General features: G+C 41.7%; 1 protein-coding gene across 1 annotated transcript; it reads left to right on the forward strand.

Moving 5' to 3' along the window:
* On the forward strand, window positions 1–23207 carry LOC132882061 (glutathione S-transferase P-like). The gene is made up of 7 exons (XM_060915281.1): window positions 1–73; window positions 8574–8609; window positions 11240–11346; window positions 11519–11606; window positions 21214–21317; window positions 22119–22220; window positions 22864–23207. Coding segments are annotated over exons 1-7 (627 nt in total). The 5' UTR covers window positions 1–72; the 3' UTR covers window positions 23053–23207.
* The last annotated feature ends 684 nt before the right edge of the window (window positions 23208–23891 follow it).

Consider the following 23891-nt stretch of genomic DNA (forward strand, 5'->3'; position numbering starts at 1 on the left):
AGGCGTTCCCTACAGATCATTTCCACACACAGGGCTTCAGACACTGCAGGAAATCAGCACTTATCCACAACGAGTAAGTAAAGTGCAGTGCATTTCATTTCGTTTTTGTTGTCTTATCTGAGTTTCTGCAAGACCAAGTTTGTGTATCAGTTTAATCTCTGTGAAAGTCTTGAATGCAAAGTTTTTATAAGCAAGTGTAAAGTTTCAATACTTTTTTTTTTTTTGTATTTTAGTTTGGTAAGTTCTGCAAAAGTTAGGCCACAAATCACACCTACCAAAATAGAAGTGCAACTTTTACTGCACAAAACAACTTTAAAAAAAAAAAAGTCACAAGAACAAATTGACTACCTGTTGCTATGCAACAGTGGCTGTTTTTGTTTAAGGGTGCATTATGCATCCCATAATAGTGCACTTACTTGCTTCCTGCCTTTTGAGACATTGTAACTATGGTGATAATATACCTGGTGTGTTCCTCCCAGCTTTAGAGACTCCATGCATCAGTCTCAAGTGACTCCTCCTTTTATTAAGGGTTCTTTTACAATCAGGGTACAAAGTTTGTCACAGGGGTCCAAAATCCAAAAAAAAAAAACTATCAAATCTGCACTTTTGGAAATTAATACACATATGAACATAGGCATGTGTAATAGTTTGTATTATAACAAGATTAAGTGGAGCTTTAAGCAGGGCTGGGAGAAACAAATGAAGTGATTCTCGGAGAGGACTTTTTTTTTTTTTTTTTGACAATTCAGAATCCACTACTTCCATAGTGCTTTTAAATATAAGGCTGTAAGCTTTGTGTTAGGGCAGCACGGTGGTGTAGTGGTTAGCGCTGTCGCCTCACAGCAAGAAGGTCCTGGGTTCGAGCCCCGGGGCCGGCGAGGGCCTTTCTGTGTGGAGTTTGCATGTTCTCCCCGTGTCCGCGTGGGTTTCCTCTGGGTGCTCCGGTTTCCCCCACAGTCCAAAGACATGCAGGTTAGGTTAACTGGTGACTCTAAATTGACCGTAGGTGTGAATGTGAGTGTGAATGGTTGTCTGTGTCTATGTGTCAGCCCTGTGATGACCTGGCGACTTGTCCAGGGTGTACCCCGCCTTTCGCCCGTAGTCAGCTGGGATAGGCTCCAGCTTACCTGCGACCCTGTAGAACAGGATAAAGCGGCTAGAGATAATGAGATGAGCTTTGTGTTAGTTGTCTCTAATATTTATGTCCCAATATCTTGACCACATTTTAGGATGAAAATAATCATTTTAGATATGTTATTTTATATTGAAAAATTAGCTGTCTCGGAGAGGACTTTTTTTTTTTGACACAATTACATACTAATTTGATCAAAATGGTCTGAAAACTTACTGGCATTCAACATTAAAACTTAACTATGTTTCCAATGATATGGAACCAAATGTGTTTTATGGTATAAAGAATGATTTAAGTGCATCCCTTTTGGAGCTACCTGTGGCCAAAAAAGCACTTTTTCTAAGTGTCACGAGTAATTTTGCTAAATATGACACATATATTGCCATACATTCACCAAAAATAACATTATCACCAATTTTTTCTTTTGCCTGGTAAATAGAGCTATCACAGGGCTACAATAAACAACCAAGTTTTAGTCAAGCCTTTTGATATTGAAGATAAGTGTTAAATGTGATTTTTAGCTTGCGTACCCTGATTGTAAAACAACCCTTAACCCTTTGATGCAAAACATATGCACACCCCTTCTAATGCACAACATGGGTCAAAAATGACCCGCATTCATTTTCCAGGTTATTTCATGCTGACTGAGTTTTTCTTTGCTCTATCTTTTGAAATCAATTTATTTTATGATTGAATATTCCAAATATTCTTTAAATATCTTGTTTTTAATTACCACATCATTAATTTAATTCTCTCTTTCCTACTTTATGAACAAAAGTACTTTTTATATTACTACACTGGGGCGGCACGGTGGTGTAGTGGTTAGCGCTGTCGCCTCACAGCAAGAAGGTCCGGGTTCGAGCCCCGTGGCCGGCGAGGGCCTTTCTGTGCGGAGTTTGCATGTTCTCCCCGTGTCCGCGTGGGTTTCCTCCGGGTGCTCCGGTTTCCCCCACAGTCCAAAGACATGCAGGTTAGGTTAACTGGTGACTCTAAATTGACTGTAGGTGTGAATGTGAGTGTGAATGGCTGTCTGTGTCAGCCCTGTGATGACCTGGCGACTTGCCCAGGGTGTACCCCGCCTTTCGCCCGTAGTCAGCTGGGATAGGCTCCAGCTTGCCTGCGACCCTGTAGAACAGGATAAAGTGGCTAGAGATAATGAGATGAGTTCAAACTAGACAATGCATTATAATATTACTAAGTGTAAGGAATTGGGTCTATGCAAGAAAGGTAATGTTGTTGACTTTTTTTTTCTATGTTGTATCTTCAGAGTAACTGTAAATTTAGTGTTCATGTTAAGGAGAATCCGTATGGAGCCTAAAGGCCTCTGCATGCTCTTGCGACAAGGCTTTCGCAGATAGCTTTTCGCAGACAGTTGTAATTTATCGTTGAGCGGGGAGTAATCGGCGTGCGCAATGTTATTCACTGCCACAACGCAAGGGGGCGCGAAATCGCTAGGAGTAGTTGGTGGGTGTAGTTAGTGGAGTGTATATCCTCCGGTTACTTATAATGACTAGAACTTTTTTTTTTTTATAATGACTAGAACTGGAGTCGTATTGATGTACGTGCTTCCTCACTTCCTCGATCAACCGCTCATCGTGCTGCTCCATCTTCGCTTGTGTTTTTAAAAATGGCGGTCGTGAAAACAAAACAAACCAGGAAAGTAGGGAAGCGGAAGTGCGTGTACAGCGGATGTAGAGTGGACCAATCAGAGCCCTCTTGTCTGCAACGCTGTCTGCGGTGGCCACAATTTTTGGGAGGTGCACGCAGATGGCGTCTGCGAAGGGGGGGGCTTCGCAGACGCCATCTGCGACACCATCTGTGAGGACTGGGTCGTCAGCATAAATTGGCCTTAACACGTGCCTATTTGTGGGTTTTTTTGTTTTTTTTTTTAAGTCTGTGCAAAGATGACACACAAGATGTAGATATTTTTAATGCGATAGTTCGCCTGAAAAATATTGTATGGCTTTCCAGTTTACGCTGCTATTGTTCAGATCTTACTGTTGTCCAATCCAGTGGGTGAGGTTTTTATTTATTTATTTATTTTTTTAAAGATGCTATAAGGCAGTGTTTCTCAACCACTGTGCTGCAAAGTGCCAACTAGTGGGCTGCTTGAAGCCAAATACTAAATTGTTCAGGATGTCGTAGTGTCCCAAATCTGGCAGCTGGCTTGCTGTATACTTTTCAAGTGGAATAAATAAATTTGTGGGTAAATTTAAGAAGAACAAGTCTTTATTATTGTCACATTCTTCCTTTGCATTTAACCCCCATGCACATGCAGTGGGCTGAATAAATAAATACATTTGTGGGTAAATTCTATGGATTTTGATACCTACTGGAAGAGAAGAGCGAGGAGGATTGAAAATCAAGCGGCTGTGGTTTGTTTACACTGGATACTGAAACTTGTAGCGTCCTAGCAACCATTGTAAAGACGCATACAAAGCCCAGAAACTCCTCCTTACCTGGGCAAAAATGATACAGGATTTATCTTGTGTCCTAATCCCCAGATCTTTAACCCAGCCACATATAAAAAGTTACACTCCTCCATGCTCTTCCAGGTTTTCATCTGTGTTTGTGTCTGCAGCACCAGGTAGTTTGAGATGTCGGGGAACTCAACGGATGGATAATTTTCCAGCTCATGAATTAATGAATGATTTTATTTAAACATGAGAAGTTGATCAGCAGAGCTTGTGGGATTATGCATGTCCAGATACGAATAATTACAAATACAAAAGACTAAAAATATGTATACACAATCTTTTAAAAAAAAAAAAATTTAATCTGTTAATTATCTTCACATTAAGTTAATAGTCTGCATAACTTTGTCTTTTTGTATTTGGTTCTGGCTACAATAGGATCAATTTTATTCTACTAATGTTAAATTTAGCTAGCCTGCCCCCCCCGGCAAAATCCTTCTTTGTTAGCATGTAAGCAGGCCTTGAAATTAACGGTGTCCCGATGGCCACTAAAATTTAGGCCGGGACAACTAAAAAATCATTTTGGGACATTTTTGGGACAGTAGAAAAATAATCCGAATGTCAGCCCTTCATACGTTTGTCAGGCGTGCGACCCAGCTTTCGGCTCCCAAAAAGCCCCCCGAATTTGATCTGTGCTCTGCAATTACAGCGTGCGTGGGAGCCAGAGACTCGCTGATTCGTGACCCTGCCCATCACCTTTGGTCTGTATTCAGCACTATTATAGCGTGCGTGCGACTCACTTTCCCGCCAGTTCTCCAACATTCTATCCATGTAAACAACATTCAACCAATCACAGCTTCCAGCCAATTAAGGCATCCACCAAATATGGCAAACTATTTAATGTTTGGATATTTCCGGAATACATTCGGTAAAACTCCCTAGCATGAATCATCCTGAATCACGCTTTCTGGACAATCTTCGTAAAGAATCATGAGCTCGGTGATGTTCGGGAGATCAGCTGACAATGGCAAATATGGTAAACCAGCAAAGCTTGGGAATGTATGGTGTAGTTCGAGCTACCTCATGAGTTTCGGTAATCTTCACCAAGTTTCCTGCGAAATGACAAATGGAATTGCCAAAAACAGAAATATCAGTAGGTGGCACGGTGGTGTAGTGGTTAGTGCTGTTGCCTCACAGCAAGAAGGTCCGGGTTTGAGCCCCGTGGCTGGCGAGGGCCTTTCTGTGCGGAGTTTGCATGTTCTCCCCGTGTCCGCGTGGGTTTCCTCCGGGTGCTCCGGTTTCCCCCACAGTCCAAAGACATGCAGGTTAGGTTAACTGGTGACTCTAAATTGACCGTAGGTGTGAATGTGAGTGTGAATGGTTGTGTCTGTGTCAGCCCTGTGATGACCTGGCAACTTGTCCAGGGTGTACCCCGCCTTTTGCCCGTAGTCAGCTGGGATAGGCTCCAGCTTGCCTGTGACCCTGTAGAACAGGATAAAGCAGCTAGAGATAATGAGATGAGAAATATCAGTATGTTGGGTCATGGCGCAGAGGACAATTCTCACGGTTTTTTTCCTCGCGGGATGCCCCTGCGTTGACGGGAGCAACAAGGGCGGCCACAGTCACTGCTCCAACTTCAGTGACCCCAGACAACGTTGTTCAGCCTGATTGTCGGCCTCCAGATCGTACAGATGAGGGGGGTGCCGACGTAAGGAGGGATGGGGGGGCTTGGGGGCAATCACTGACGAAGGTCATTCGGGCGAGCAGCCAGTGAAATCCAAGACCTCACACGGAGGTAAAGCGCCCGAAACAGCCCCAGTCACTGCTCCGACAACTTCAGTGGCATCTGATGTTCAGCCCGATTGCCAGCCTACAGATGAGGGGGCGCCGATGGAAGTGATGAAGGGGACTCGGGAACGATCACGGACAACAGCTTTTCAGGCAAGCGGCCAGCGAAGTCGTCCAAGTCCTCTTTTTTTTTTTTTTTTCTTCCACTTCAATATTATTGGCACCAAATTAGTTTTTTTGTTAAACTTTTTAAAGTAAGGGAAATTCCATTAGTGTATACATTTTCCATAAATTTAGTACCTACAATAAGGCCTTATTCTTGTTTGACATTTCAATCTGATTTCAATAAACTGTTCCTGGCTGTAATGACCAAGGTTATTTTATTTATTTTTATTTTGTGACTGTCAGTGACTGTGTATATGGCATGTTTGTTTTTGTATTTTTTCTATTTACTACAAACTTGTATTTTATCTTTTGTCAGAAAGAAATTGATTAATTCATTGATTGAACTTTTTATCAATTTAGCTTCATGTCAGTCCCCCCCCCCTGGCACTTTCGGACACAGTGCTAGCCTCCGGGAAATATGAAGCAAAGAGGAAAAGGCACTTCTTGGAAAAGTGGAGGAAAGACTTTGACTTTGTCGAGTTTGATTATAAAGCAGAGATAATGTATTGCAAGACTTGCAGGGCCATGCCCACAAAAGCAAAGGGCAATGCTGTACTCTGACTGTTTTTATTGTTGCAATACATACTTCCTGAAAACCAGGTTGGGACACTTCTGAGACAATAGGGGGAAAAAAGTTAATTTCAAAGCCTGACGTAAGGATCTAATCCCATTGAAGTGGGTCTAGAAACCCCTCTTGGTTTTAATAACTTGCTTGTTTGCTGAACACAAACATGGCAATAAGTTCTTGTGTTAATGGACCAGACTCCACTTTTGGGTCATTTAAAACCTTTTTGACTGAATGACCTGCATGCATGGTTTTGTCGGCTCTGGGACATCCATACATTTTTTTTTTTTTTAAATACAATGCCTACAATTAAACGGTTTGTTTTTATTGCATTTATTTAATTCCTGGGCTCCCACCTGTAGTGGAGTGATGTTCATCCCATTAATACACTTTACAATAGATGATTAGATTCTAATAGAATAGAGGAGGCAAAATTATTATTTTTTAATAAATGGGGCCCTGATTCGTTGCAAGTATGAATAGGTGGGCCTTAAAGTTGAGAACCCCTGTTATAAAAGATGTTCTACATAAACTAGTTTTAACATCTTGGAGCTTTTGGAGAAGCATGACTGCTGTCTCTTTAATAAAATTAAAAATGGAGATAATCCTTTACATAACTTCATAAGTAGTGACAAAGAATCAAGTGCCTTAACCTCCTAAGACCAAGCTGGTTTTTTTTACATTTTTTTTTTTTTTTCTTTTTGCTATTTGGGCTTATTAGAACCTGATTAGAATAAAAACTAAGCATCTTTAAGATGTACTTTTTCTCAAAAAGTACGTCCACATATGTGGATTCTTGTTCTGAATTTCTAAAGTGCTGTCCACGTATGTGACCGCTAGGCCCTAGGAGGTTAAGGCCAATTTATGCTGACAACCCAGTCCTCGCAGATGGCGTCTGCGAAGGCCCCTCCCCTCCTTCACAGACGCTCTGCGCGCACCTCCTAAAAATTGTGACCACCGCAGACAAGAGGGCTCTGATTGGTCCACTCTACATCCGCTGTACACGCACTTCCGCTTCCCTACTTTCCCAGTTTGGTTTGTTTTCACGACCGCCATTTTTAAAAACATGAGCGAAGATGGAACAGCACAAAGAGCAGTTGATCGAGGAAGTGAGGAAGTACGTACATCTATACGACTCCAGTTCTAGTCATTATAAGTAACCGGAGGATAAACACTCCACTAACCACACCCACCAACTACTCCTAGCGATTTCGTGACTTTGCGCCCCCTTGCGTTGTGGCGGTGAATAACATCGCGCACGCCTATTACTCCCCGCTCAACGATAAATTACAACTGTCTGCGAAAAGCTATCTGCAAAAGCCTTGTCGCAAGAGCATGCAGAGGCCCTTAGAAATGGAACCTGTATAAGACCAAGATGAACACAATTTTTTTTAAGGATGGATTTTTTTTAATAGGTTATTTAAATGAGTAATTTACCTTTTTATTTAGTTTAAATTAACGCCTGTACTCTAATGCTCAGGTCAGACAGCAGGCTGCAACTAGTTTTCAACTACTTGCGTCTACCCGTGATAAAATCGCAGGTAGACGCAAGACGACACAGATAATGGCAGTGTTACAGAGGGTCTCTAGTAGACGCAAGATGATGCAAGTGGGTAATGAACTGTTCGCATTTCAGCTGCACTTTGCTTCTGATCAGTGCAAATAGCAGGCTGATGCATGTAGAGGCAGGTGATTGTGCAATGCTTGAGTGACCAATCGCAGCTTGGAGTGTGTGGCAAAGAGAGGGAGGGGGAAAAAATGCACGTTCACACGAGCTCTGGGACTTCCACAATATTCATAGTTTAACTTGCGACAGCAAACTTCCCAGTGTTAAGCAAAAGTGTTAAAATAGAGTTGAAGTGACAGTAAAGTTTATTAAACTTTAGGAAGTGTTAAACACTTCCTAGAGATTGGGACAAAATAAACATCAGCGTAGTGTTAAATTGACTGACTGTCTTGGAGTTGATTTAACACTAAAATTTGCTGTGTACACTTCAACCTTACCATGCCTGGTTGAACAGCTCGATCTTATGCATGAACAGAATGAAAGTCACACGTTCCCTAAACGTTACTCTTGAGTTGAGGAGCAAAAAGAAAAGCAGCTCATTAACAGACGCCCATTGTGTCTGTGCAAGGTGCACAGCTCAACTAACAGAAAACATAAGCGTGAGCTGATGCCGCCGTTGCCTCTCGAGGGAACACAGCACATCTTAAAGGCACACTTCACAATCTCAACTGTTACGTCTGACCACAACGAAGGATTTGGCGCAAAACGCCTGCATCCACTTGCCACCCGACTAGTCGCAGCATGCGTCTTTCTGCCGTCTGACCTGGGCATTATCTGATGAGGCATATGAATGCAGTAAAATCAACAGCTTAAAGCTAGAATGAACAAATCCTGTCAGTGTTAATGCAGAACATGCCTGAAGCAGAAGACTTGTCTTTGTATAACGAACACACATGAAATTGTGTACAAATTTTTTTTTTTCTCTCTCTCTTCCCAACACAGTGCCACCCTACACCATCACCTACTTTGCTGTGAGAGGTACGTGACAGTCTTTTACTTCATCTCAAGTACAGTCATGTGACTGAAGCCTGACCCCCCCCTCAGGTCTTTCTGAACAAACCATCTCATCTTTCTTACTGTCAGTTGCCTCAGTGCGGAAGGGTGCAGATGTGTTTCCAGTAGTTGAATGATTGCATGTGTTTGCTGAATGCCAAGTAAATATTTGAACTTTGTAAATACTCGTATACAAAAGCAGCTTCAACAACAACTCAGCAAGACTTCTTTGATTTGGCGCCAAAACAAATAAACCACATAAGGGAGCTTTAGAAGTCTCGGATTGGGCGCGGCCTATTGATCTCCCTTCCAGTGTTTGTTACAGTTGACCAATCAAAGAGCTACAAAACCTAGCATGTGACTTAAATTGGGGACAAAGGTTATTTACATAGGAACCACATGAATCACTCTTGGCGTGGATTTATTTTGGACTGATCAGATACAAAAGTAGACCTGAAGTTTTAATCAGTTCAAGATTTAATTGTTTAGTGAGGATTGATTAATCCGTTTGCTTCAAGCAAACACTGAAGTGTGTGTATAATGTATATAAAATGTGTATAATTTTAATTATATATAGTTTTTTATATATAACTAGTGCATCTCAAAATTGGAATATTGTGAAAAAGTTCAATATTTTCCATCAGTTATTTAAGAAAGTGAAAATGCTATATATTATAGACTCATTACACAAACTAAAATGTTTCAAGCATTTTTTCTATTTTAATTTTAATCAGTATGGCATACAGTGGGCGGCACGGTGGTGTAGTGGTTAGCGCTGTCGCCTCACAGCAAGAAGGTCTGGGTTCGAGCCCCGTGACCAATGAGGGCCTTTCTGTGTGGAGTTTGTATGTTCTCCCCATGTCCGTGTGGGTTTCCTCCGGGTGCTCCGGTTTCCCCCACAGTCCAAAGACATGCAGGTTAGGTTAACTGGTGACTCTAAATTGACCGTAGGTGTGAATGGTTGTCTGTTATAGGCGTCAGCCCTGTGATGACCTGGCGACTTGTCCAGGGTGTACCCTGCCTTTCACCCATAGTCAGCTGGGATAGGCTCCAGCTTGCCTGCGACCCTGTAGAACAGGATAAAGTGGCTAGAGATAATGAGATGGCATACAGTACAAAAACATTAAAAAAAAAAACCATCTCAAAATATTAGAATATTTCATTTTGAGTCGGAGTAAAACAGTATGAACAGTGTATCTCTCGGTCTAGCTCAGTACACACAACCACAATCATGGGGAAGACTGCTGACTTGACTGTTGTCCAGAAGATGATCACTGATGCCCTCCACAAGGAGAGTAAGCCACAAAAGGTCATTGCTGAAAAGGGTGGCTGGAAAAGGTGCGCAAGCAACAGGGATGGCCAGTCTTGAGAGGATTTCCAAGAAAAGTTGATTCAAAAAGTTGGGAGAGCTTCACAAGGAGTGGACTGAGGCTGGTGTCAGTGTATCAAGACCCATCGCGAACAGACATCTTCAAGAAAGGGGATACAACTTTCGCATTCCTAATATCAAGCTATTCCTGAGCCAGAGACAATGTCAGAAGTGTCTTATCTGGGCTAAGGAGAGAAAGAAATGGACTGTTGCTCAGTGGTCCAAAGTCCTCTTTTCAGATGAAAGTACATTTTGCATTTACTGCAATTTGGAAATCACGGTTCTAGAGTCTGGAGGAAGAGTGGAGAGGCACAGAGTCCAAGGTGTTTGAAGCCCAGTGTGAAGTTTCCAGTCTGTGATTTGGGGTGCCATGTCATCTGCTGGTGTTGGTCCACTGTATTTTATCAAGTCCAAAGTCAACACAGCCATCTACCAGGAGATTTTAGAGTACTTCATGCTTCCATCTACTGACGAGCTTTTTGGAGATGCTGAGTTCCTTTTCCAGCAGGACTTTGCACCTACCCACAGTGCCAAAACTACTACCAAATGGTTTGCTGACCATGATATTACAGTGCTTGATTGGCCAGCCAACTTGCCTGACCTGAACCCCATCGAGAATCTATGGGGTATTGTCAAGAGGAAGATGAGAAACACCCGACCCAAAAATACAGATACGCTGAAGGCCACTATCAAAGCAACCTGGGCTTCAATAACACCTCAGCAGTGCCACAGACTGATCGCCTCCATGCCACACTGCATTGATACAGTAATTCATGGTAAAGGAGCCCCAACCAAGTATTGAGTGTATAAATGAATATACTTTTCAGAAGTTGGACATTTCTGTATTGTAAATCCTTTTTTTGATTGATCTTGGGGAATATTCTAAATTTGAGATACTGGATTTCTGATTTTCATGAGCTATAAGCCATAATCATCAAAATTAAAACAAAGGCTTTAAATACTTCACTTTACATGTACTGAATAATAGAATATATGAAAGTTTACCTCTTTGAATTAAATTATGAAAAAAGAACTTTTTCATGGTATTCTAACTTTTTTTTGGGGGGGGGGGTTAAATAACCTTTTGATGCACAACCTGGGTCAAAAGTGATTCAGCTGAGGTTTTTATTTAAGCTGGGTTTACTTAGCTTATGCATCAAAGGGTTAATAAAACATGCATGTGTAAAGGATTAGAAAATCCTGTTGCTGTAGCAATACCTTTTTAACCTGTTATGTGCTGTGCCAGGACGATGCGGTGCTACGCGGATCATGCTGTCTGACCAGGGTCAGGAGTGGAACGAAGTTGTGATTAACTTTGAGGACTGGATGAAGGGAGACCTGAAGAAAACCTGCGTGAGTGTCTCCTACAAAACTAATGCTGTTACACACATGCACTTTAATTTACTTTTCAGCTGTTTATCATCCAAACTATGCTAAAGATTGTCTAGTCATAACTGTGACCAGGTCACTTTCTCTAATATTAAAACCAATAGTTTAATGACTTCCTGTTTTTGATATTTTGCAGGCTTTTGGACAGTTGCCCAAGTTCCAGGATGGTGACTTGGTTTTGTTTCAGTCAAATGCCATATTGAGGCATTTGGGCCGCAAACATGGTAATTATGTCACTTCTGTTCAAAATGTGTGTAAAGTGTATTAATTAACTCGGAACACTTGTATCTAGAGCAACATCACATGTTGCACCATGGGATTTTTGTACCAGGTGCTCTGTTTACAGAATGTATAGAAATGGTGTTGAAAAGCGTGCAGTGTTTTTTGCTGGTGGCTCCAGTAACTATCAACAAATGATCACCTCAATAGCACCCCTACAGGATGCATTTACTACTTAAAGGAACAGTCCACTGTACTTCCATAATGAAATATGCTCTTATCTGAATTGAGACGAGCTGCTCCATACCTCTCCGAGCTTTGCGCGACCTCCCAGTCAGTCAGACGCAGTCAGATGCGCTGTCACTCCTGTTAGCAATGTAGCTAGGCTCAGTATGGCCAATGGTATTTTTTGGGGCTGTAGTTAGATGTGACCAAACTCTTCCGCGTTTTTCCTGTTTACATAGGTTTATATGACCAGTGATATGAAACAAGTTCAGTTACACAAATTGAGACGTGGCGATTTTCTATGCTATGGAAAGTCCGCACTATAATGACAGGCGTACTAACACCTTCTGCATGCTTCGGCAGCGCATTGATATGGAGCTCGGATATCAATGTGCTGCTGAAGCGCGCAGAAGGTGTTAGTACGCCTGTCATTATAGTGCGGACTTTCCATAGCATAGAAAATCGCCACGTCTCAATTTGTGTAACTGAACTTGTTTCATATCACTGGTCATATAAACCTATGTAAACAGGAAAAATGCAGAAGAGTTTGGTCGCATCTAACTACAGCCCCAAAAAATACCATTGGCCATACTGAGCCTAGCTACATTGCTAACAGGAGTGACAGCGCGTCTGACTGACTGGGAGGTCGCGCAAAGCTCGGAGAGGTACGGAGCAGCTCGTCTCAATTCAGATAAGAGCATATTTCATTATGGAAGTACAGTGGACTGTTCCTTTAACATCCATGACCGAGACAAACATACAGTGACCTAAATGTCATGGCAATATTTGGGCTTTAAATTTTTTTTTTTTTTTTTTTTCCCCCCCTGTGGCAGAATGATTGTACAGCATACATCTTTAATAAAAAAAATAAATAATTTGGTTCACAAGTTAATTTTCTTTGGATTTTCTGAAATCAACACAGGGTCAGTTATACATACAGGGTCAAAAATGTACATGCTCACTTAGATTATAAATTCAGAAGTGCTGAAACTTCCAAAATGTCTCTTGCTGAGGTCTCTTAACTTCCTGTTAGTGATCATAATTGACTACAGCTGGTAGCATCTCTGTGCCTTCATAAAAAAGGTTTGTTTACAGCCTTCATTGGATTGACCAGCACACAGTAAAATGGGAAAGTCCAAGGAGCTCAGTGCAGATCTGAGGAAGAGGATCGCAGATGTACACAACTCCAGAATAGAAATGGCTCCAAGAGACAAACAACTGCAAATTCCAAGATCCGTTTAAACAACTGTATCCAAGTTATTGTGAGGTGTCGTCACTTTGCCAAGCCACTTTGCTTCAAGAAAACACCAAACTGTCACCCTCAGCTGAAAGGAAATTGGTTTGGATGGTCAGGAACAACCTGGGAACCACCATGGCACAGCCCTGCCATGAACTGGAAGCTGACAAATCACTGTCTACAGTTCAGATCACCATGGACTAGGAGGCTGCTATCCAAGAAATAACCCCCTGCTCCAAAATTGACTCCAAGCTTGACTAAGGTTTGAAGCTGACCACACAGACAAAAGGAAAAAGCCTTCTGGAGGAAAGCTGTATGGGCAGATGAGTCAAAGATCAAGTTGCTTGGCCACAATGAACACCATGTACAGAGGGACACTGTACCAGTTGGTGGTGATGGTAGGATCCTCATGCTCTGGGGCTGTTTTGCTGCCAGTGGAACTGGTTCATTGCACAAAGTGGATGGAATAATGGAGGACTACCTCAGAATTCTTCAGCATAAACCATTAGAAACTTGAACATGACTTGGGAGTTACAACAGGACAATGAACCCAAATGTGTCAGAGCTGGTTGTGGAGGATGAAGCAGGCTAATATTAAGCTTAAAACAAGTCCTGACTTCAACCTATTGAAAATATATGGACTGTGCTTAAGTAGAGTCCATGGCAAGAAAAGGGAACCAATTTTAATTGAATACCAATTTTACCATGAGTCGTGAAAGATCAACCAGAATTCTGGCAGAAGCTTGTTCATGGTAAACAAAAGTGTTTGGTCAAGGTGAATCTTGTGAAGAGACTTTTTACCCAAATATTAGGTGTGCTTGTATGTGTTTGAGCCTGTATGTATGGTGGAGGAAATAATTATTTGATCCCTTGCTGATTTTTGTAAGTTTGCCCACTGGCAAAGATATGAACAGCCTATAATTTTAAGGGTAGGCTTATTTTAAGTGAGAATATCAAAGAAAATCACTGTATATAAAATATATACATTGATTTGCATTTCGTTGAGTGAAATAAGTATTTGATCCCCTACCAACCATTAAGAGTTCTGGCTCCCACAAACCAGTTAGACACTCCTAATCAACTCATTACCTGCATTAAAGACAGCTGTCTTAAATTGACACCTGTATAAAAGACGCCTGTCCTCAGACTCCAACCTCTCCAACATGGGCAAGACCAAAGAGCTGTCTAAGGATGTCGGGGACAAGATTGTAAAGCTGCACAAGGCTGGACTGGGCTACAAAACCATAAGCAAGAAGCTGGGTGAGAAGGAGACAACTGTTGGTGCAACAGTTTGAAAATGGAAGAAATACAAAATGACCATCAATCGACCTCGGTCTGGGGCCCCATGCAAGATCTCACCTCGTGGGGTATCAATGATCACGAGAGGTGAGAGATCAGCCTAGAACTACATGGGAGGAGCTTGCGAATGATCTTAATGCAGCTGGGACCACAGCCATCAAGAGAACCATTGGTAACGCGTTATGCCGTAATGGATTAAAATCCTGCAGTGCCCACAAGGTCCCCCTGCTCAAGAAGGCACATGTGCAGGCCCATCTGAAGTTTGCCAGTGAACACCTGAATGATTCTCAGAGTGATTGGGAAAAGGTGCTGTGGTCAGATGGGGCCAAAATTGAGCTCTTTGGCATTAACTCAACTCTCTGTGTTTGGAGGAAGAAAAATGCTGATTATGACCTGAAGAGCACCATCCCCACTGTCAAGCATGGAGGTGGAAACACTATGCTTTGGGGGTGTTTCTCTGTTAAGGGCACAGGACTACTTCACCGCATCAACAGAAGAATGGACACGACCATGTACCGTAAAATCTTGAGTGACAACCTCCTTCCCTCTGCCAGGACACTGAAAATGGGTCATGGATGGGTCTTCCAGCACGACAATGACCCAAAACATACAGCCAAAGCAACAAAGGAGTGGCTCAAGAAGAAGCACATTAAGGTCATGGAGTGGCCTAGCCAGTCTCCAGACCTTAATCTCATAAACCTATGGAGGGAGCTGAAGCTCCAAGTTGCGAAGCGACAGCCTCAAAACCTTAATGATCTAGAGATGATCTGCAAAGAGGAGTGGACCAAAATTCCTCCTGACATGTACACAAACCTGGTCATCAACTACAAGAAACGTCTGACTTCTGTGCTTGCCAACAAGGGTTTTGCCACCAAATACTAAGTCTTGTTTGCTAGAGGGTTCAAATATGTATTTCACTCAAAGAAATGCAAATCAGTTTTTTTTATATGTAGTTGTTTTCTGGATTTTCTTTTTGATGTTTTGTCTCAGTTAAAATAAACCTACCATTAAAATTCTAGAATGTTCATTTCTTTGTCAGTGGACAAACTTACAAAATCAGCGAGGGATCAAAATTATTTCCTCCACTGTATAATTTTGACCCGGCGTTGATTTTCAGAAAACCTAAAGAAAAGTAAATGTGTGTGTTTTTCTAAATTATGCTGTACATCATTCTGCCACAGAGAACGAATAGTTCAAAGAAATTACTGAAAGCCCAGATATTGCCATGACATTTCATGTCACTGTATGTAAACTTCTGACAACTGTAGGTCTTCCTTCTGCCATAAAAATCAGCAAATGACATTTTGCTTGGTAGTGACTGATCATGCAAGTGCAGTTTTCATGCAACATTCACTTGGTGGCACTAATGGTTCACCCAGTGTTGTCCCTAAACCTCAAGTCCAAGTCATTAAAGAAAACTGAGTTGAGAATAAGACTCCAACCGCCCCATTTGACGGTTGTTGCTGCCTTTATGTGAAACCATCTCTGCTATGGTGTTGGACTAACGTTACTGCTTGACTGCCTCATTTTAGTTAACAGGCTACAGATAAAAAGTTTGTTCATTGCCCAGCAAGCCCCACCCACTATCAACAGGGCAAAATAACATGAGAGGGTTAACACTAGCTAGTTCATCGCTCAGCAAGCAAGCCCCACTATCAACGGGGCAATGAACATAGCATGTCCCTTCCTTCTCTGGGTGGAGTCTTACCAAATGACGATTGAAGTTCAAGGTTGTCCCCGTTGTCTCCTCGATAGTTCTTCTACATATGGAACACACAGCAGTGCTACCCCCCCACCCCCCCCCCCCCCACACACACACACACACAGAGCTCAAGAAGTCTGTATAAGCAAAGCAGACAATCCTAGGGCATTCTCTCCAGGCATTTTAGCGCCATTTAACATTTAAGTTTTTATTCCTGAACATGACTTATGAACAGTGTGCTGCATTCTCTTGCATGAAATTAATGTAGATATAAAGATCTTGTACCAAATTGTGGCATGTTACAAAAAAAGAAGGAAATGAGTCCTTGTCTCCAATTTGAGTCTGAATGCAGTTACTGCATGAGGTCAAGTCACAAGTCCTTAAAATTAGGGCACTAGTCAGAGTCCTGGACTCAAGTACTACATACAAGCCTGAGTTCAGTGTTTTTTCTTGACCTTCCGAGCAGCATTTTGTGGTCTGTTGCTCAACAAATCTGGAAATTCAACAATCTACAGTTGAGATTGTCTCCTGGTGGATTCACAAGGGTCTGTATTGTCTGTAGTTACTGCCTGGAAAATGGACCATTGTGGGTTGCACACACTTTGTCAAATTTACAGTAACTTGGTCCAATTTCACGTTGGTTTGTAGTTCCTGTATACGGAGGCTTGGAAGTGTAAAGCAGCAGGTAGAATTCAATCCATAATCTGAGTATCTGGTGGACTGATGCATTACTTTTACAGTACTCAAAGTCTGGATACTTAATCATTATTATGAATGTGTCCATATTTTTGACTGGTAGTGTCCTTTAGTTCATTGCAGTTTTGACTGAGCTTGCACCAAGATATCTGGGAGCAGTTTAAGTTACAATGCAACTTAAACCTGCTTATAGGAATGGCTTCAAGATTTGCAATTTAATTGCGCAATGAAATTCTTACGCCTTGATAGTCTAACAGTTCCTTAAAGACAAAGGACCAAACCAGAAAAACCACCCCTATTCTGCTCAGTACAACAAAGTGCAGGATATGAGGGCAAGCCCAACATGAAACCCAGTACAATATGAACAAATCTAAAAGAAAATGTGGCAGTGTGAAATGCAGTCATGATATGAAAGGCATACAAACAGATGTAATGGAAACATGAGGATGAACTGTATTGTGTAAATAGCAGTGATGTGCTTGGAGGTAGGATGTTGGTGTGCCAGTGCTCTGTGGCTAGCTGTTCCATGTATCAGCAGTGGCTGAGTGAGTAATCATGTGGTAGGGGTTTAAAAAAAAAAATTGTCGGACAGCTTGTGTGAAGAAGTAGTTGTGGGTGAAGAAATGTGAAACTTGACGTTTTCATAATTTCTCACAAAGACATGAACATTACGGAAGTTCTCAAATCTGCCAAGCTCCTCACTGCTTCTCCAAAGGTATAAATAAACAAACTGCCCTATGTTAAGTAAAAACCATCCATCCATCCATTATCTGTAGCCGTTTATCCTGGGCAGGGTCACAGGCAAGCTGGAGCCTATCCCAACTGACTATGGGCAAGAGGTGGGGTACACTGTGGACAAATTTCCAGATCATCACAGGACTGACGCATAGAGACAAACAGCCATTCACACGCTCACCTACAGTCAGTTTAGAGTCACCAATTAACCTAACCTGCATGTCTTTGGACTGTGTGTGGGGAACCCAGAGGAAACATACAGACAGAGAACATGCAAACTCCACACAGAAAGGGTGGGCTCGAACCCAGGACCTTCTTGCTGTGCGGCGACCATGCTAACCACTACACCACCGTGCTGCCCCGAAGTAAAAACTACTTATTTACACTACTTTTAAGTGTGTTCAGATGTCCAACTAGAAATGTGGACATCTGGGTCCATATTACAAGCACTGGTGACCCATGGGTTTCTCAACTTAAGCAGACAATCTGTGCTGGCTACTCACTCCTCCTGGCAGGGGGACCTCTCCTTTCAGTGTTCAAGTGGGGTGTTTTATGGTCTCTGCTGCCCATAACTTGCTACAAATCCAATTATTTCACCATAAAATTGTCAATTCAGGTCATGACCAGAAGCAATGCTATTTGAGCAATTCTTGCACTCCGATTGGCTGAGCTGGGCCATGTGACCATGCCATAGCATATGTAGTTATGTTACAGATCCAGGCAGCGTACTACAGAGGGTAAATGAGGGCGCCAAGCACACAGGCATCTGGAGGGAAATTTCTGACACATTAGTAACCATCTCCCTGTAAAATGTATTAGCTGAGAATGCACTAGAAGACATGCAAATTTAAAAAAAAAAAACGAGCATTAGCACACCAATGGCAGCTTCACTGAGTGCGTTTACATGCACATCCAAATCGAGCTACTGTCGGTAATCGAGCTAAGGGTCCCAGCAGGGGTGCCAGAGAAATCCAATCCTACATGCACACAAGGAAATTGAGCTATTGTGTGAGGTACATTGTGCACCCGAGCCACAGGTGGCGCTACACGCCCCATCGTGTTGGTACACTTCCAGTTGTCGTCATGAAGAGCTATTAAAGAGTATAAACAAAGTTATCAGTTCCATGTTCACAAAAAGGACGAGGACAGCAACATCGAGATATATTATACATACAGTGGTGCTTGAAAGTTTGTGAACCCTTTAGAATTTTCTATATTTCTGCATAAATATGACCTAAAACATCAGATTTTCACACAAGTCCTAAAAGTAGATAAAGAGAACCCAGTTCAACAAATGAGACAAAAAATATTATACTTGGTCATTTATTTATTGAGGAAAATGATCCAATGTTACATATCTGTGAGTGGCAAAAGTATGTGAACCTTTTGCTTTCAGTATCTGGTGTGACCCCCTTGTGCAGCAATAACTGCAACTAAATGTTTCTGGTAACTGTTGATCAGTCCTGCACACTGGTTTGGAGGAATTTTAGCCTATTCCTCCGTACAGAACAGCTTCAACTCTGGGATGTTGGTGGGTTTCCTCACATGAACTGCTCACTTCAGGTCCTTCCACAACATTTTGGTCAGGACTTTCACGTGGCCATTCCAAAATATTAACTTTTTATTCTTCCTTAACCATTCTTTGGTAGAATGACGTGTGTGCTAAGGGTCATTGTCTTGCTGCATGACCCACCTTCTCTTGAGATTCAGTTCATGGACAGATATCCTGACATTTTCCTTTAGAATTTGCTGGTATAATTCAGAATTCATTGTTCCATCAATGATGGCAAGCCGTCCTGGCCCAGATGCAGCAAAACGGGCCCAAACCATGATACTACCACCACCATGTTTCACAGATGGGATAAGGTTCTTATGCTGGAATGCAGCGTTTTCCTTTCTCCAAACATAATGTTTCTCATTTAAACCAAAAAGTTCTATTTTGGTCTCATTTGTCCACAAAACATCTTTCCAATAGCCTTCTGGCTTGTCCACATGATCTTTAGCAAACTGCAGACAAGCAGTAGTGTTCTTTTTGGAGAGCAGTGTCTTTCTCCTTGCAACCCTGCCATGCACACCATTGTTGTTCAGTGTTCTCATGATGGTGGACTCATGAACATTAACATTAGCCAATGTGAGAGAGGCCTTCAGTTGCTTAGAAGTTACCCTGGGGTCCTTTGTGACCTCACCAACTATTACACGCCTTGCTCTTGGAGTGATCTTTGTTGGTCGACCACTCCTGGGGAGGGTAACGATGGTCTTGAATTTTCTCCATTTGTGCACAATCTGTCTGACTGTGGATTGGTGGAGTCCAAACTCTTTAGATATGGTTTTGTAACCTTTTCTAGCCTGATGAACATCAACAATGCTTTTTCTGAGGTCCTCAGAAATCTCCTTTGTTCGTGCCATGATACACTTCTACAAACATGTCGTGAAAATCAGACTTTGATAGATCCCTGTTCTTTAAATAAAACAGGGTGCCCACTCACACCTGATTGTCATCCCATTGACTGAAAACACCTGACTCTAATTTCACCTTCAAATTAACTGCTAATCCTAGAGGTTCACATACTTTTGCCACTCACAGATATGTAATATTGGATCATTTTCCTCAATAAATAAATGACCAAGTATAATATTTTTCTCATTTGTTTAACTGGGTTCTCTTTATCTACTTTTAGGACTTGTGTGAAAATCTGATGATGTTTTAGGTCATACTTATGCAGAAATATAGAAAATTCTGAAGGGTTCACAAACTTTCAAGTGCCACTGTATTCAACTCCTTAAGCTGAATGAGCATGAACTCTATCTCCTCATTGCTCCAGAAGTGCACGTTTCTACTACTGTTGTCATGCCGACCGAGGCTGTTGTGTTTCCCGCTTGTGGTCTCGTCACTTCCAGAAGGGGCAGTGCTGAAGTAAGTAGCTCGACTACGTAGCTCGATAGGGTTTACATGCACTAAGTAGCTCGGCTACAATCGCATAATCTAGGTCACATAGCTCGATTACGAGAAATCCAGTTCGGTTCGATTTCAGTCAAGCTAAGGTGTTTCCATGGCATTTAGAACTTCGATTTCAGTCGAGCTACGGCAGAAATTTGATTTTCTTTGTGCATGTAAACGCACTGACTGCTGCAAATTCCAGAGCCACCTACCCCCCCCCCCCCCCCCTTTTATAAATGATGATTTTTCTCATCTCTAGCTGCTTTATCCTGTTCTACAGATCACCTGCCTAAAGACACTTTTTAACATATTTGGTCAAACTTCAAAACATTTACTCAAGAAATAATAAATGGCTTCATTAACCAAAAAATGATTTGGACTTTTTATTGGAAGAATTCCATCTTGGTCAGTTAGGCCCTTGTATCACGTCTTATAGGAGATGGTATGATACTATGGTTACAGTTGATGCTTATTTAAGTCCTCAAGTATCTATTCTATACAGAAAAATGGAAACCTCAGGCAGACTGTCATTAGCAGATCACTTCCTTTTTTTTTGGGGGGGGAGGTTGTTTTTAGTGTTTCTATTCCTAGTGTAACTCAAAGTAGTGAATGGATTTTGATGACAGGTGAGCCATAGGCCAAGGAACAATTTGATTACATTTTGATGTAAATCTGAATGTGGCTTGGTGGAGGTATACACTTTAGAGTGCCCTTCTAGTTTTTAATGGCTCTGGAGTTTCCTATTCAAACCTCCACCCTGAGAGTTCAATCTGCTTGCAGGTGCATACGGGAAGAATGACCAAGAAGCCTCCCTGATTGACATGTTTAACGATGGAGTTGAAGATCTTCGTCTTAAATACGTGAAAATGATCTACCAGGAATATGTAAGTGATGTTCGTGTGGGTTTTTTTAATTTTATTTTTTTAATGCCCAAGAGACTACTAAACAAAGCTTACTTATCAGTAAGACTCTTAAAGCTCTACAGTCTGCATTGTCCTTCTCCCAGCAAGCTATTTAACAGCAGCAAACACAATCAGCGCCCCAATGGTAAAACTGGGTATGACTGCTAGCCAGCTGAAGTTCCAGGGTATGGAGTTGTCGCACCATGATCACTGATCACAAAGTTTAAATAAAACCTTTTACTGAATCATTTAATAGAAAAATTTGACTTCAGGCTGCATCAAATATTTAGATTAGAGATTAGATAACTTTATTGGTCCCTTTGGAGGGGGGGGTTCCCTCAGGGAAATTAAGATAACCCTAAACTTGATTCTATAGAAGCAGAAATGCTTCAAGAGAAGTTCACTGACTATCACCATGACCGACCCTGTCTGTCTATAACCATAGTGGTTTGAAGACACAAGGCTGGGGCTTTTTTCCCCTCTTTCTAGACCAGACTGTAGATCCAGTTGTCATATGACTTACAGGAAGTGAAACACACTACATTTTGTTCTCCATTTGGGCCCCCCAAGTCAAATTCAGCTGCCTATCTGTGTGTGTGAAGTTTGCTCCAGATCATTCTTGCTCAACCCTAATGGTGCCATTGAGCCGTACCTTTTTTTTGGTGTGTGCTCCGCCGCAATTTGAGCCTTCACCACCAGCAGCTGTCCCTGTTCAGGACTACACTGATATCTGCACAAACATTGAACTACAATTGCATAGTCTTGTCTGTCTGTGTTCCCCAGGATACTGGCAAAGAGGCATACATCAAGGACCTGCCAAACCACCTCTGTAAGTTTGAGGCTGTTTTGGCGAAGAACAAAAGTGGTTTCCTCGTTGGCGATTCAGTAAGTCATTTTATATACCTTGTAGAACCTACAGTACCAATCAAAAGTTTGGACACCTTCTACAGTAATTCAGACACTTCATGTCTTAAGTAAAGAGAAACATCATTAGTTAAGTGATTCTTGACATAATATGGACTACTACAGTTGTGTTGTAGAATAGGTCCATTTTACTGTATTTTTGTTTACGGTTTGATCTCGAACATGTAAAGAAGGCAATAAACTCATCCACTAACGTGTGTGTTTTTAAAACGAGACTCCTGTTAATTGAAAAGCATTCCAGGTGACTACCTCATGAAGCTGGTTATGATAATGCTAATTGTATGCAAAGGGTCAAGGTAAAACGCTAGATGCTCAATCTAAAATATGACTTTTTTTTTTTTTTTAAACTGTTCCATATGTTCTACACTTTGATGTTTTCAGTATTTCCTACAATATAGAAAATCTTCAGAATACAGAACTACCTATGAATGAGTAGGGGTGTACAAACCCCCCCCCCCCCCCCCCCCCCCAAATACTCCCCTTGCTCTCCACAAGGTATTTGGATCGTGTGCATGTGTAGGGTTTGGTTCTCACCCTGGAGTTTTTTTTTTTTTTTTTTCTCTCTTCCCCCCCCCCCCCCCCCCCCCCCCCCCCCCGTTCCCAGATCTCTTTTGCAGACTACAGTCTATTTGAGGTGTTGCTGAACCACCAGGTGCTCTGCCCCACCTGTCTGGACTCCTTCCCTGCCCTGAAAAGCTTTGTGCAGAAGATGACCAGCCGCCCCAAAATCCAGGTTTTCCTCAATTCTGATGCCTACAAGAACCTGCCGATCAATGGCAATGGCAAGCAGTGATGCAGCTGAGTGTTGCTGTTCAATGTAGATGGAGCCACTCAAACATTTGAAACCTGACTGACTTTAGATGTTTAGTACAGATTCCATTTATTTCATATGGCTACATTGGGTAAAAAGTGTATCATTTATTGAAAATAAAAAAAGTAAAGATGTAAGCAGTGTGTGTGGTCATTTGTTATTCTAGGTTGACTTAACCTCGTCTTGTAATTTTTATTTATTTTTTTTAAATAAAAGTATAATTATCCTCGTAACATTAAAAATGGGCTAAAAACTTAGTTACCAAAACTAAATTTTCTATTTTGGTACCGATCAGCATGCTGACTGGCACAAACTAAACTACACTGTCTGATATGGGTACAGTAGGAGTCCATTTCTGTACCCCAAGGTACAGTCTACACTAATATACCCCCTAGGGCTCATTAGACCTCATGGTAACTGTGGACCATTTTAGGGTTAAAAATGTACATGTATGTTCCCAATCCGTATATAAATGAGTACCTTTAGAAGGTCTTGCTCCAGTAACAAGCTGTTGTACCCCTAAAGGTACAATTATATACTTGGTACACGCTCAAACCACATCCTTTAACCTAACCAAATAAACTTCCTCTGGCATTTTCTAAATAGATCCTACAGCACCAGTCAAGTGTAGGCATGTGTAATGTAAACCTGTATTTAAAATAGTGTCCTATTGTGCTTTCTCAATGATTTCATAAACTGTGTGCACTAGTCTTTGTAGACAAATGAGACGGTCCATGATGGCATAACTCACTCCAACCTTGTGAGAAATCAAATCTGGGTAGAAGTTATATGTACCCCTACCTTCCTGCTAAAACAAATAA

The sequence above is a fragment of the Neoarius graeffei genome, chromosome 2 (assembly GCF_027579695.1).
Source record: "Neoarius graeffei isolate fNeoGra1 chromosome 2, fNeoGra1.pri, whole genome shotgun sequence".
NCBI lineage: Eukaryota > Metazoa > Chordata > Actinopteri > Siluriformes > Ariidae > Neoarius > Neoarius graeffei.